The sequence below is a fragment of the Oncorhynchus keta genome, chromosome 35 (assembly GCF_023373465.1).
Source record: "Oncorhynchus keta strain PuntledgeMale-10-30-2019 chromosome 35, Oket_V2, whole genome shotgun sequence".
Lineage (NCBI taxonomy): Eukaryota > Metazoa > Chordata > Actinopteri > Salmoniformes > Salmonidae > Oncorhynchus > Oncorhynchus keta.
The window spans coordinates 6,033,502-6,046,666 of NC_068455.1; the positions used below are offsets into that span (position 1 = coordinate 6,033,502).

The 13,165-nt window shown below is 45.7% G+C and overlaps 1 protein-coding gene across 1 annotated transcript in view; it reads right to left on the reverse strand.

Annotated features, from left to right (window-relative positions):
• LOC127915625 (alpha-actinin-1-like) overlaps positions 1-12,226 on the reverse strand; it is a 23,296-nt gene extending 11,070 nt beyond the window's left edge. Inside the window, exons 1-2 of the mRNA XM_052495845.1 lie at positions 12,070-12,226; positions 4,898-5,017 (exon numbers count right to left, since the gene is read on the reverse strand). Coding sequence (XP_052351805.1) covers positions 4,898-5,017; positions 12,070-12,211 — 262 coding nt within the window. The 5' untranslated portion in view covers positions 12,212-12,226. The remainder of the gene's footprint in view (positions 1-4,897; positions 5,018-12,069) is intronic.
• Positions 12,227-13,165: the final 939 nt, after the last annotated feature.

Genomic DNA, 13,165 nt, shown 5'->3' on the forward strand with positions numbered 1-13,165 from the left:
TTGACATTCCTCCGTTCTCTCTAATGGACCTTTATCCAGCTCCTGTGAACAGTATAACGTTGACGACATTCCTCCCTTCTCTCTTTCTAATGGACCTTTATCCAGCTCCTGTGAACAGTATAACGTTGTAGACATTCCTCCCTTCTCTCTTTCTAATGGACCTTTATCCAGCTCCTGTGAACAGTATAACGTTGACGACATTCCTCCCTTCTCTCTTTCTAATGGACCTTTATCCAGCTCCTGTGAACAGTATAACGTTGACAACATTCCTCCGTTCTCTCTTTCTAATGGACCTTTATCCAGCTCCTGTGAACAGTATAACGTTGTAGACATTCCTCCCTTCTCTCTTTCTAATGGACCTTTATCCAGCTCCTGTGAACAGTATAACGTTGACGACATTCCTCCGTTCTCTCTTTCTAATGGACCTTTATCCAGCTCCTGTGAACAGTATAACGTTGTAGACATTCCTCCGTTCTTTCTAATTATCCAGCTCCTGTGTACAGTGTGGATGTGAGTAAAACCCTCCATAGTGTGTTGTCTTGCCTGTATTATACTGTACACACACAGGGACCATGTGTGTGTACAGTATACATGCTGTTTCCTGTTTAGTAGAATTTATAATACAATTTATATTCGAGCCCTGAATGCTGATTGGCTGACAGCCGTGGTATATCAGCCCGTATACGCTATACGGTCTGATATATAAAACATTTAGTTTGACTACTAATTACATTGGTAACCAGTTTATAATAGCAATGAGGCACCTCGGGAGGGTTGTGATACATTACAATATACCACACCCCCTCGGGCCTTATTGCTGGCTACACAGGGAGTTTTCTAGCTGAAGTATATGTTCATTAAAAGTAGGTAAACCTATTGTTGAGGGTGGACAGTGGGGTTTGTCATTATATAAGGAACAGACATAACATAAAATAGCAACGATTATTTCTGAACACACCCCCGAACCTATAGCGCTACTGCCTAGCGTTTACATTCCCCACGGTGTTACGTTAGTTCAACTAGAACCGTGGTTAGCATACCCCTTTAGCTCAGCTTCTGTTCTGAGGGGGGAAGGGAGGAGGAGGAGGATTGAGGGGCCCAACATTGCTTTTGAGGGATGCGGTCATGTGTGACCACCACAGACAAAACACAAGCATTTGCGCACACACGCGCACACACGCACACACACACACACACCAGCTTCCAATTACAGTAAATCCCAGAGAGTTTTTGTTGCAGACAGTGTCGGAGAACAGACGTTGTTTTGGGTGTTTATTCAGCTAATTAGAATATCGGTTCAGTCCCAAATGGCACTCTATTCCCTATGAAGTGCACTACTTTAGACCAGGTCCCATAGGATTCTGTTATGTCGTGGCCTCGGGTGGAGGGCCTGGTGAAAGCTATGATCCCCTTTAATGATGTCACTTGTTAAATCCACTTCAATCAGTGTAGATGAAGGGGAGGAGACATGTAGATGAAGGGGAGGAGACATGTAGATGAAGAGGAGGAGACATGTAGATGAAGGGGAGGAGACAGGTGGTTAAAGAAGGATTTTTAAGCCTTGAGACAATTGAGACATGGGTTGTGTTCGTGTGTCATTCAGAGGGTGAATGGGCAAGACAACATATTGCAGTGCCTTTGACTGGGGTTTGGTAGTAGGTGCCATGTGCAGCGGTTTGTGACAAGAACTGCAACGATGCTGGGTTTTTCCATCCTCAACAGTTTCCCGTTTGTATCAAGAATGTTCCACCACCCAAAGAACATCCAGACAACTTGACACAACTGTGGGAAGCATCCCCGTGGAACAATTTGGACACTTGCTGAGGGGAGAATGGCTCGCAATAATGGCTGGAAACAGAGCTAATCGAATTATTAAACCAAGTTTGATGTATTTCATACCGTTCCACTCACTCAGGTCCAGCCATTACCACGAGCCGGGTCCTCCCCAATTAAGGTGCCACCAACCCCTGTCCTGTCACTAATCCCAACCTCCTATCCTCTGTCCTGTCACTAATCCCAACCTCCTATCCTCTGTCCTGTCACTAATCCCAACCTCCTATCCTCTGTCCTGTCACTAATCCCAACCTCCTATCCTCTGTCCTGTCACTAATCCCAACCTCCCACCCCCTGTCTTGTCACTAATCCCAACCTCCTATCCTCTGTCCTGTCACTAATCCCAACCTCCTATCCTCTGTCCTGTCACTAAACTTAATCCCAACCTCTGTCCTGTCACTAAATTTAATCCCAACCCCTGTCCTGTCACTAATCCCAACCTCCTATCCTCTGTCCTGTCACTAATCCCAACCTCCTATCCTCTGTCCTGTCACTAATCCCAACCTCCTATCCTCTGTCCTGTCACTAATCCCAACCTCCCACCCCTGTCCTGTCACTAATCCCAACCTCCCACCCCTGTCCTGTCACTAATCCCAACCTCCCACCCCCTGTCCTAACACCAGCCCTCACTAGCCCTCACCCACACATCACCAACCCTCACCCAACAGTCACTAGCCCTCACCCCTCCCCGTCACCAACCCTCACCCAACAGTCACTAGCCCTCACCCCTCCCGGTCACCAGCCCTCACCCAACAGTCACTAGCCCCCACCCTTCCCCGTCACCAGGGTGCAATGGAGGTGTCCCAAATAACACTACTTTTGACCAGGACTCGCGAGATGGGGCTGGTCTAATGAGGCTAGTACTACAGTCTACTGTACTACAGTCCAGTGTACTACAGTCTAGTGTACTACAGACTAGTGTACTACATCCTAGTGTACTACATAGTACTACAGCCTAGTGTACTACAGTCTAGTGTACTACAGTCCAGTGTACTACAGTCTAGTGTACTACAGCCTAGTGTACTACAGTCTAGTGTACTACAGTCCAGTGTACTACAGTCTAGTGTACTACAGTCTAGTGTACTACAGTCTAGTGTACTACAGCCTAGTGTACTACAGTCCAGTGTACTACAGCCTAGTGTACTACAGCCTAGTGTACTACAGTCCAGTGTACTACAGTCTAGTGTACTACAGCCTAGTGTACTACAGTCTAGTGTACTACAGTCCAGTGTACTACAGTCTAGTGTACTACAGCCTAGTGTACTACAGTCTAGTGTACTACAGTCCAGTGTACTACAGTCTAGTGTACTACAGTCTAGTGTACTACAGTCTAGTGTACTACAGTCTAGTGTACTACAGCCTAGTGTACTACAGTCCAGTGTACTACAGTCCAGTGTACTACAGTCCAGTGTACTACAGCCTAGTGTACTACAGCCTAGTGTACTACAGTCCAGTGTACTACAGTCCAGTGTACTACAGTCCAGTGTACTACAGCCTAGTGTACTACAGCCTAGTGTACTACAGTCCAGTGTACTACAGTCTAGTGTACTACAGCCTAGTGTACTACAGCCTAGTGTACTACAGTCTAGTGTACTACAGCCTAGTGTACTACAGCCTAGTGTACTACAGTCCAGTGTACTACAGTCTAGTGTACTACAGTCTGGTGTACTACAGTCCAGTGTACTACAGTCCAGTGTACTACAGTCTAGTGTACTACAGTCTAGTGTACTACAGCCTAGTGTACTACAGTCTAGTGTACTACAGCCTAGTGTACTACAGCCTAGTGTACTACAGTCTGGTGTACTACAGTCCAGTGTACTACAGTCCAGTGTACTACATCCAAGTGTACTACAGCCTAGTGTACTACAGCCTAGTGTACTACAGTCTAGTGTACTACAGCCTAGTGTACTACAGCCTAGTGTACTACAGCCTAGTGTACTACAGTCCAGTGTACTACATCCAAGTGTACTACAGCCTAGTGTACTACAGTCTAGTGTACTACAGCCTAGTGTACTACAGCCTAGTGTACTACATAGTACTACGGCCTAGTGTACTACAGCCTAGTGTACTACAGCCTAGTGTACTACAGCCTAGTGTACTACATAGTACTACGGCCTAGTGTACTACAGCCTAGTGTACTACAGCCTAGTGTACTACAGCCTAGTGTACTACAGCCTAGTGTACTACATAGTACTACGGCCTAGTGTACTACAGCCTAGTGTACTACAGCCTAGTGTACTACAGCCTAGTGTACTACAGCCTAGTGTACTACAGCCTAGTGTACTACAGCCTAGTGTACTACATAGTACTACAGCCTAGTGTACTACATCCAAGTGTACTACAGCCTAGTGTACTACAGCCTAGTGTACTACATAGTACTACGGCCTAGTGTACTACAGCCTAGTGTACTACATCCTAGTGTACTACAGCCTAGTGTACTACATAGTACTACAGCCTAGTGTACTACATCCTAGTGTACTACAGCCTAGTGTACTACATAGTACTACATCCTAGTGTACTACATCCTAGTGTACTACAGCCTAGTGTACTACAGCCTGGTGTACTACAGCCTGGTGTACTACAGCCTGGTGTACTACAGCCTAGTGTACTACAGCCTAGTGTACTACATAGTACTACAGTCTAGTGTACTACAGCCAAGTGTACTACAGCCTAGTGTACTACATAGTACTACAGTCTAGTGTACTACAGCCAAGTGTACTACAGCCTAGTGTACTACAGCCTAGTGTACTACAGCCTAGTGTACTACAGCCTAGTGTACTACAGCCTAGTGTACTACAGCCTAGTGTACTACAACCTAGTGTACTACAGCCTAGTGTACTACATAGTACTACAGTCTAGTTTACTACAGTCTAGTGTACTAGTCTAGTGTACCACAGTCTAGTGTACTACATAGTACTACAGCCTAGTGTACTACAGCCTAGTGTACTACAGTCTGGTGTACTACTGTCTAGTGGACTACATAGTACCACAGTCTAGTGTACTACAGTCTAGCGGACTACATTCCAGTCAGTGTCAATAGTGACCAGGATATTGTTGAACTCACCCTCAGCTCCGATGGACACCAGCTTGACTCCTTTACTGGTGATGTAGTGGAGAGCTTTGTTGACGTTGGAGATCTTGTGAACTCTCATCTTCCCTCTCTCTGGTTTGGCCAAGCGCTCTCCTGGACAGGGAACACAATCAGACGTCAGGGGTTAGAGGTCACTATCGAACAGGAAACTACAGATACTAGGGCTGGGAAATAGCCAGGAACCTCACGATACGTATTGAATAGCCAGGGACCTCACGATACAATATGTATTGAATAGTCAGGACCTCACGATACGATATGTATTGAATAGTCAGGGACCTCACGATACGATATGTATTGAATAGTCAGGGACCTCACGATACGATATGTATTGAATAGCCAGGGACCTCACGATACGATATGTATTGAATAGTCAGGGACCTCACGATACGATATGTATTGAATAGTCAGGGGACCTCACGATACGATATGTATTGAATAGTCAGGGACCTCACGATACGATATGTATTGAATAGTCAGGGGACGATACGATATGTATTGAATAGTCAGGGACCTCACGATACGATATGTATTGAATAGCCAGGGACCTCACGATACGATATGTATTGAATAGCCAGGGACCTCACGATACGATATGTATTGAATAGTCAGGGACCTCACGATACGATATGTATTGAATAGTCAGGGACCTCACGATACGATATGTATTGAATAGCCAGGGACCTCACGATACGATATGTATTGAATAGTCAGGGGACCTCACGATACGATATGTATTGAATAGCCAGGGACCTCACGATACGATATGTATTAAATAGTCAGGGACCTCACGATACGATATGTATTGAATAGTCAGGGACCTCACGATACGATATGTATTGAATAGTCAGGGGACGATACGATATGTATTGAATAGTCAGGGACCTCACGATACGATATGTATTGAATAGCCAGGGACCTCACGATACGATATGTATTGAATAGTCAGGGACCTCACGTTACGATATGTATTGAATAGTCAGGGACCTCACGATATGATATGTATTGAATAGTCAAGGACCTCACGATATGTATTGAATAGTCAGGGACCTCACGATACGATATGTATTGAATAGTCAGGGACCTCACAATACGATATGTATTGAATAGTCAGGGACCTCACGATACGATATGTATTGAATAGTCAGGGACCTCACGATACGATATGTATTGAATAGTCAGGGACCTCACGATAGGATATGTATTGAATAGTCAGGGACCTCACGATAGGATATGTATTGAATAGTCAGGGACCTCACGATACAATATGTATTGAATAGTCAGGGACCTCACGATAGGATATGTATTGAATAGTCAGGGACCTCACGATAGGATATGTATTGAATAGTCAGGGACCTCACGATAGGATATGTATTGAATAGTCAGGGACCTCACGATACGATATGTATTGAATAGTCAGGGGACCTCACGATACGATATGTATTGAATAGTCAGGGACCTCACGATACGATATGTATTGAATAGTCAGGGACCTCACGATACGATATGTATTGAATAGTCAGGGACCTCACGATACGATATGTATTGAATAGTCAGGGACCTCACGATATGATATGTATTGAATAGTCAAGGACCTCACGATATGTATTGAATAGTCAGGGACCTCACGATACGATATGTATTGAATAGTCAGGGACCTCACAATACGATATGTATTGAATAGTCAGGGACCTCACGATACGATATGTATTGAATAGTCAGGGACCTCACGATACGATATGTATTGAATAGTCAGGGACCTCACGATATGATATGTATTGAATAGCCAGGGACCTCACGATATGATATGTATTAAATAGTCAGGGACCTCACGATACGATATGTATTGAATAGTCAGGGGACCTCACGATACAATATGTATTGAATAGTCAGGGACCTCACGATACGATATGTATTGAATAGTCAGGGACCTCACGATACGATATGTATTGAATAGTCAGGGACCTCACGATACGATATGTATTGAATAGTCAGGGACCTCACGATACGATATGTATTGAATAGTCAGGGACCTCACGATATGATATGTATTGAATAGTCAAGGACCTCACGATATGTATTGAATAGTCAGGGACCTCACGATACGATATGTATTGAATAGTCAGGGACCTCACAATACGATATGTATTGAATAGTCAGGGACCTCACGATACGATATGTATTGAATAGTCAGGGACCTCACGATACGATATGTATTGAATAGTCAGGGACCTCACGATAGGATATGTATTGAATAGTCAGGGACCTCACGATAGGATATGTATTGAATAGTCAGGGACCTCACGATACGATATGTATTGAATAGTCAGGGACCTCACGATAGGATATGTATTGAATAGTCAGGGACCTCACGATAGGATATGTATTGAATAGTCAGGGACCTCACGATAGGATATGTATTGAATAGTCAGGGACCTCACGATACGATATGTATTGAATAGTCAGGGGACCTCACGATACGATATGTATTGAATAGTCAGGGACCTCACGATACGATATGTATTGAATAGTCAGGGACCTCACGATACGATATGTATTGAATAGTCAGGGGACCTCACGATACGATATGTATTGAATAGTCAGGGACCTCACGATACGATATGTATTGAATAGCCAGGGACCTCACGATACGATATGTATTGAATAGCCAGGGACCTCACGATACGATATGTATTGAATAGTCAGGGACCTCACGATACGATATGTATTGAATAGTCAGGGACCTCACGATACGATATGTATTGAATAGTCAGGGACCTCACGATACGATATGTATTGAATAGTCAGGGGACCTCACGATACGATATGTATTGAATAGCCAGGGACCTCACGATACGATATGTATTGAATAGTCAGGGACCTCACGATACGATATGTATTGAATAGTCAGGGACCTCACGATACGATATGTATTGAATAGTCAGGGGACCTCACGATACGATATGTATTGAATAGTCAGGGACCTCACGATACGATATGTATTGAATAGTCAGGGGACGTCACGATACGATATGTATTGAATAGTCAAGGACCTCACGATACGATATGTATTGAATAGTCAGGGACCTCACGATACGATATGTATTGAATAGCCAGGGGACCTCACGATACGATATGTATTGAATAGTCAAGGACCTCACGATACGATATGTATTGAATAGTCAGGGGACGATACGATATGTATTGAATAGTCAGGGGACCTCACGATACGATATGTATTGAATAGCCAGGGACCTCACGATACGATACGTATTGAATAGTCAGGGACCTCACGATACGATATGTATTGAATAGTCAGGGACCTCACGATACGATATGTATTGAATAGTCAGGGACCTCACGATATGTATTGAATAGTCAGGGGACCTCACGATATGTATTGAATAGTCAGGGGACCTCACGATACGATATGTATTGAATAGTCAGGGGACCTCACGATACGATACGTATTGAATAGTCAGGGACCTCACGATACGATATGTATTGAATAGTCAGGGACCTCACGATATGTATTGAATAGTCAGGGGACCTCACGATATGTATTGAATAGCCAGGGACCTCACGATACGATATGTATTGAATAGTCAGGGGACCTCACGATACGATATGTATTGAATAGTCAGGGACCTCACGATATGTATTGAATAGTCAGGGGACCTCACGATATGTATTGAATAGCCAGGGACCTCACGATACGATATGTATTGAATAGTCAGGGGACCTCACGATACGATATGTATTGAATAGTCAGGGGACCTCACGATACGATACGTATTGAATAGTCAGGGGACCTCACGATATGTATTGAATAGCCAGGGACCTCACGATACGATATGTATTGAATAGTCAGGGGACCTCACGATATGTATTGAATAGTCAGGGGACCTCACGATATGTATTGAATAGTCAGGGGACCTCACGATATGTATTGAATAGTCAGGGGACCTCACGATACGATATGTATTGAATAGTCAGGGACCTCACGATATGTATTGAATAGTCAGGGACCTCACGATACGATATGTATTGAATAGTCAGGGGACCTCACGATACGATATGTATCGAATAGTCAGGGGACCTCACGATACGATATGTATTGAATAGTCAGGGGACCTCACGATACGATATGTATTGAATAGTCAGGGGACCTCACGATACGATACGTATTGAATAGTCAGGGGACCTCACGATATGATATGTATTGAATAGCCAGGGACCTCACGATATGATATGTATTGAATAGTCAGGGGACCTCACGATACGATATGTATTGAATAGCCAGGGACCTCACGATACGATGTGTATTGATTAGCCAGGGACCTCACGATACGATGTGTATTGATTAGCCAGGGACCTCACGATACGATATGTATTGATTAGCCAGGGACCTCACGATACGATATGTATTGAATAGCCAGGGGACCTCACGATACGATATGTATTGATTAGCCAGGGACCTCACGATACGATGTGTATTGATTAGCCAGGGACCTCACGATACGATATGTATTGATTAGCCAGGGACCTCACGATACGATATGTATTGAATAGCCAGGGGACCTCACGATACGATATGTATTGATTAGCCAGGGACCTCACGATACGATGTGTATTGATTAGCCAGGGACCTCACGATACGATATGTATTGATTAGCCAGGGACCTCACGATACGATATGTATTGAATAGTCGGGACCTCACGATACGATATTATCAGCCATACGTATGTGCCGATACGATATGTATCGCGCGTGGGCACCATTACAGACGCGCGTGGGCACCATTACAGACACATCGCGTGGGCACCATTACAGATACGCGTGGGCACCATTACAGATACATCGCGTGGGCACCATTACAGATACGCGTGGGCACCATTACAGATACATCGCGTGGGCACCATTACAGATACATTGCGTGGGCACCATTACAGACACATCGCGTGGGCACCATTACAGATACGCGTGGGCACCATTACAGACACATCGCGTGGGCACCATTACAGACACATCGCGTGGGCACCATTACAGATACATCGCGTGGGCACCATTACAGATACATCGCGTGGGCACCATTACAGATACATCGCGTGGGCACCATTACAGACACATCGCGTGGGCACCATTACAGACACATCGCGTGGGCACCATTACAGACACATCGCGTGGGCACCATTACAGACACATCGCGTGGGCACCATTACAGATACATCGCGTGGGCACCATTACAGACACATCGCGTGGGCACCATTACAGACACATCGCGTGGGCACCATTACAGATACATCGCGTGGGCACCATTACAGATACATCGCGTGGGCACCATTACAGATACATCGCGTGGGCACCATTACAGATACATCGCGTGGGCACCATTACAGATACATCGCGTGGGCACCATTACAGATACATCGCGTGGGCACCATTACAGATACATCGCGTGGGCACCATTACAGATACATCGCGTGGGCACCATTACAGATACATCGCGTGGGCACCATTACAGATACTACGCGTGGGCACCATTACAGATACTACGCGTGGGCACCATTACAGATACTACGCGTGGGCACCATTACAGATACTACGCGTGGGCACCATTACAGATACTACGCGTGGGCACCATTACAGATACTACGCGTGGGCACCATTACAGATACTACGCGTGGGCACCATTACAGATACTACGCGTGGGCACCATTACAGATACTACGCGTGGGCACCATTACAGATACTACGCGTGGGCACCATTACAGATACATCGCGTGGGCACCATTACAGATACATCGCGTGGGCACCATTACAGATACATCGCGTGGGCACCATTACAGATACATCGCGTGGGCACCATTACAGATACATCGCGTGGGCACCATTACAGATGCGCGTGGGCACCATTACAGATACGCGTGGGCACCATCACAGATACGCGTGGGCACCATCACAGATGCGCGTGGGCACCATCACAGATGCGCGTGGGCACCATCACAGATGCGCGTGGGCACCATCACAGATGCGCGTGGGCACCATCACAGATACGCGTGGGCACCATTACAGATACGCGTGGGCACCATTACAGATACGCGTGGGCACCATTACAGATACGCGTGGGCACCATTACAGATACGCGTGGGCACCATTACAGATACGCGTGGGCACCATCACAGATACGCGTGGGCACCATTACAGATACGCGTGGGCACCATTACAGATACGCGTGGGCACCATTACAGATACGCGTGGGCACCATTACAGATACGCGTGGGCACCATCACAGATACGCGTGGGCACCATAACAGATACGCGTGGGCACCATCACAGATACGCGTGGGCACCATCACAGATACGCGTGGGCACCATCACAGATGCGCGTGGGCACCATCACAGATACGCGTGGGCACCATCACAGATACGCGTGGGCACCATTACAGATACGCGTGGGCACCATTACAGATACGCGTGGGCACCATCACAGATACATCGCGTGGGCACCATTACAGATACATTGCGTGGGCACCATTACAGATACATTGCGTGGGCACCATTACAGATACATTGCGTGGGCACCATTACAGATACATTGCGTGGGCACCATTACAGATACATTGCGTGGGCACCATTACAGATACATTGCGTGGGCACCATTACAGATACATTGCGTGGGCACCATTACAGATACGCGTGGGCACCATTACAGATACGCGTGGGCACCATTACAGATACGCGTGGGCACCATTACAGATGCGCGTGGGCACCATTACAGATGCGCGTGGGCACCATTACAGATGCGCGTGGGCACCATCACAGACGCGCGTGGGCACCATCACAGACGCGCGTGGGCACCATCACAGACGCGCGTGGGCACCATCACAGACACACGTGCCTTAGAGATACGCGTGGGCACCATTACAGATACGCGTGGGCACCATTACAGATACGCGTGGGCACCATCACAGATGCGCGTGGGCACCATCACAGATGCGCGTGGGCACCATCACAGATACATTGCGTGGGCACCATTACAGATACGCGTGGGCACCATCACAGATACGCGTGGGCACCATCACAGATACGCGTGGGCACCATCACAGATACATTGCGTGGGCACCAGGCCTCTCCTCCTCACCTGATATCACCTCCAACAGCAGCATGAGTTTCAGTCCGTCCCTGAAGTCCTCCTCGATGTTCTCGATCTGTGTTCCTGCTTTCCTCAGGTGGGAGTTGCACCAGGCCGTGAACGTCTGGGGAGGAGAGACAGGAGCAGGCATCAGTTAGTAAGAAAGAAGCAGGGTGGTCGTTACCATGGATGGCGAAGTTACTATGGTGTTTGTTACTATGATGCAGGCATAGTGAAGATCAGAATATGGAGTAGAACACGGTAGAGAACAATATAATAGAACACGGTAGAGAACAATAGAATAGAACACGGTAGAGAACAATAGAATAGAACACGGTAGTGAACAATAGAATAGAACACGGTAGAGAACAATAGAATAGAACACGGTAGAGAACAATAGAATAGAACACGGTAGTGAACAATAGAATAGAACACGGTAGAGAACAATAGAATAGAACACGGTAGTGAACAATAGAATAGAACACGGTAGTGAACAATAGAATAGAACACGGTAGAGAACAATAGAATAGAACACGGTAGAGAACAATAGAATAGAACACGGTAGTGAACAATAGAACACGGTAGAGAACAACGAATAGAACACGGTAGAGAACAACAGAATAGAACAACAGAATAGAACACGGTAGAGAACAACAGAATAGAACACGGTAGAGAACAATAGAATAGAACACGGTAGTGAACAATAGAATAGAACACGGTAGTGAACAATAGAATAGAACACGGTAGAGAACAATAGAATAGAACACGGTAGTGAACAATAGAATAGAACACGGTAGTGAACAATAGAATAGAACACAGTAGAGAACAATAGAATAGAACACGGTAGAGAACAATAGAATAGAACACGGTAGTGAACAATAGAACACGGTAGAGAACAACAGAATAGAACAACAGAATAGAACACGGTAGTGAACAATAGAATAGAACACGGTAGAGAACAACAGAATAGAACACGGTAGAGAACAATAGAATAGAACACGGTAGAGAACAATAAAATAGAACACAGTAGAGAACAATAGAGTAGAACACAGTAGAGAACAATAAAATAGAACACAGTAGAGAACAATAGAGTAGAACACAGTAG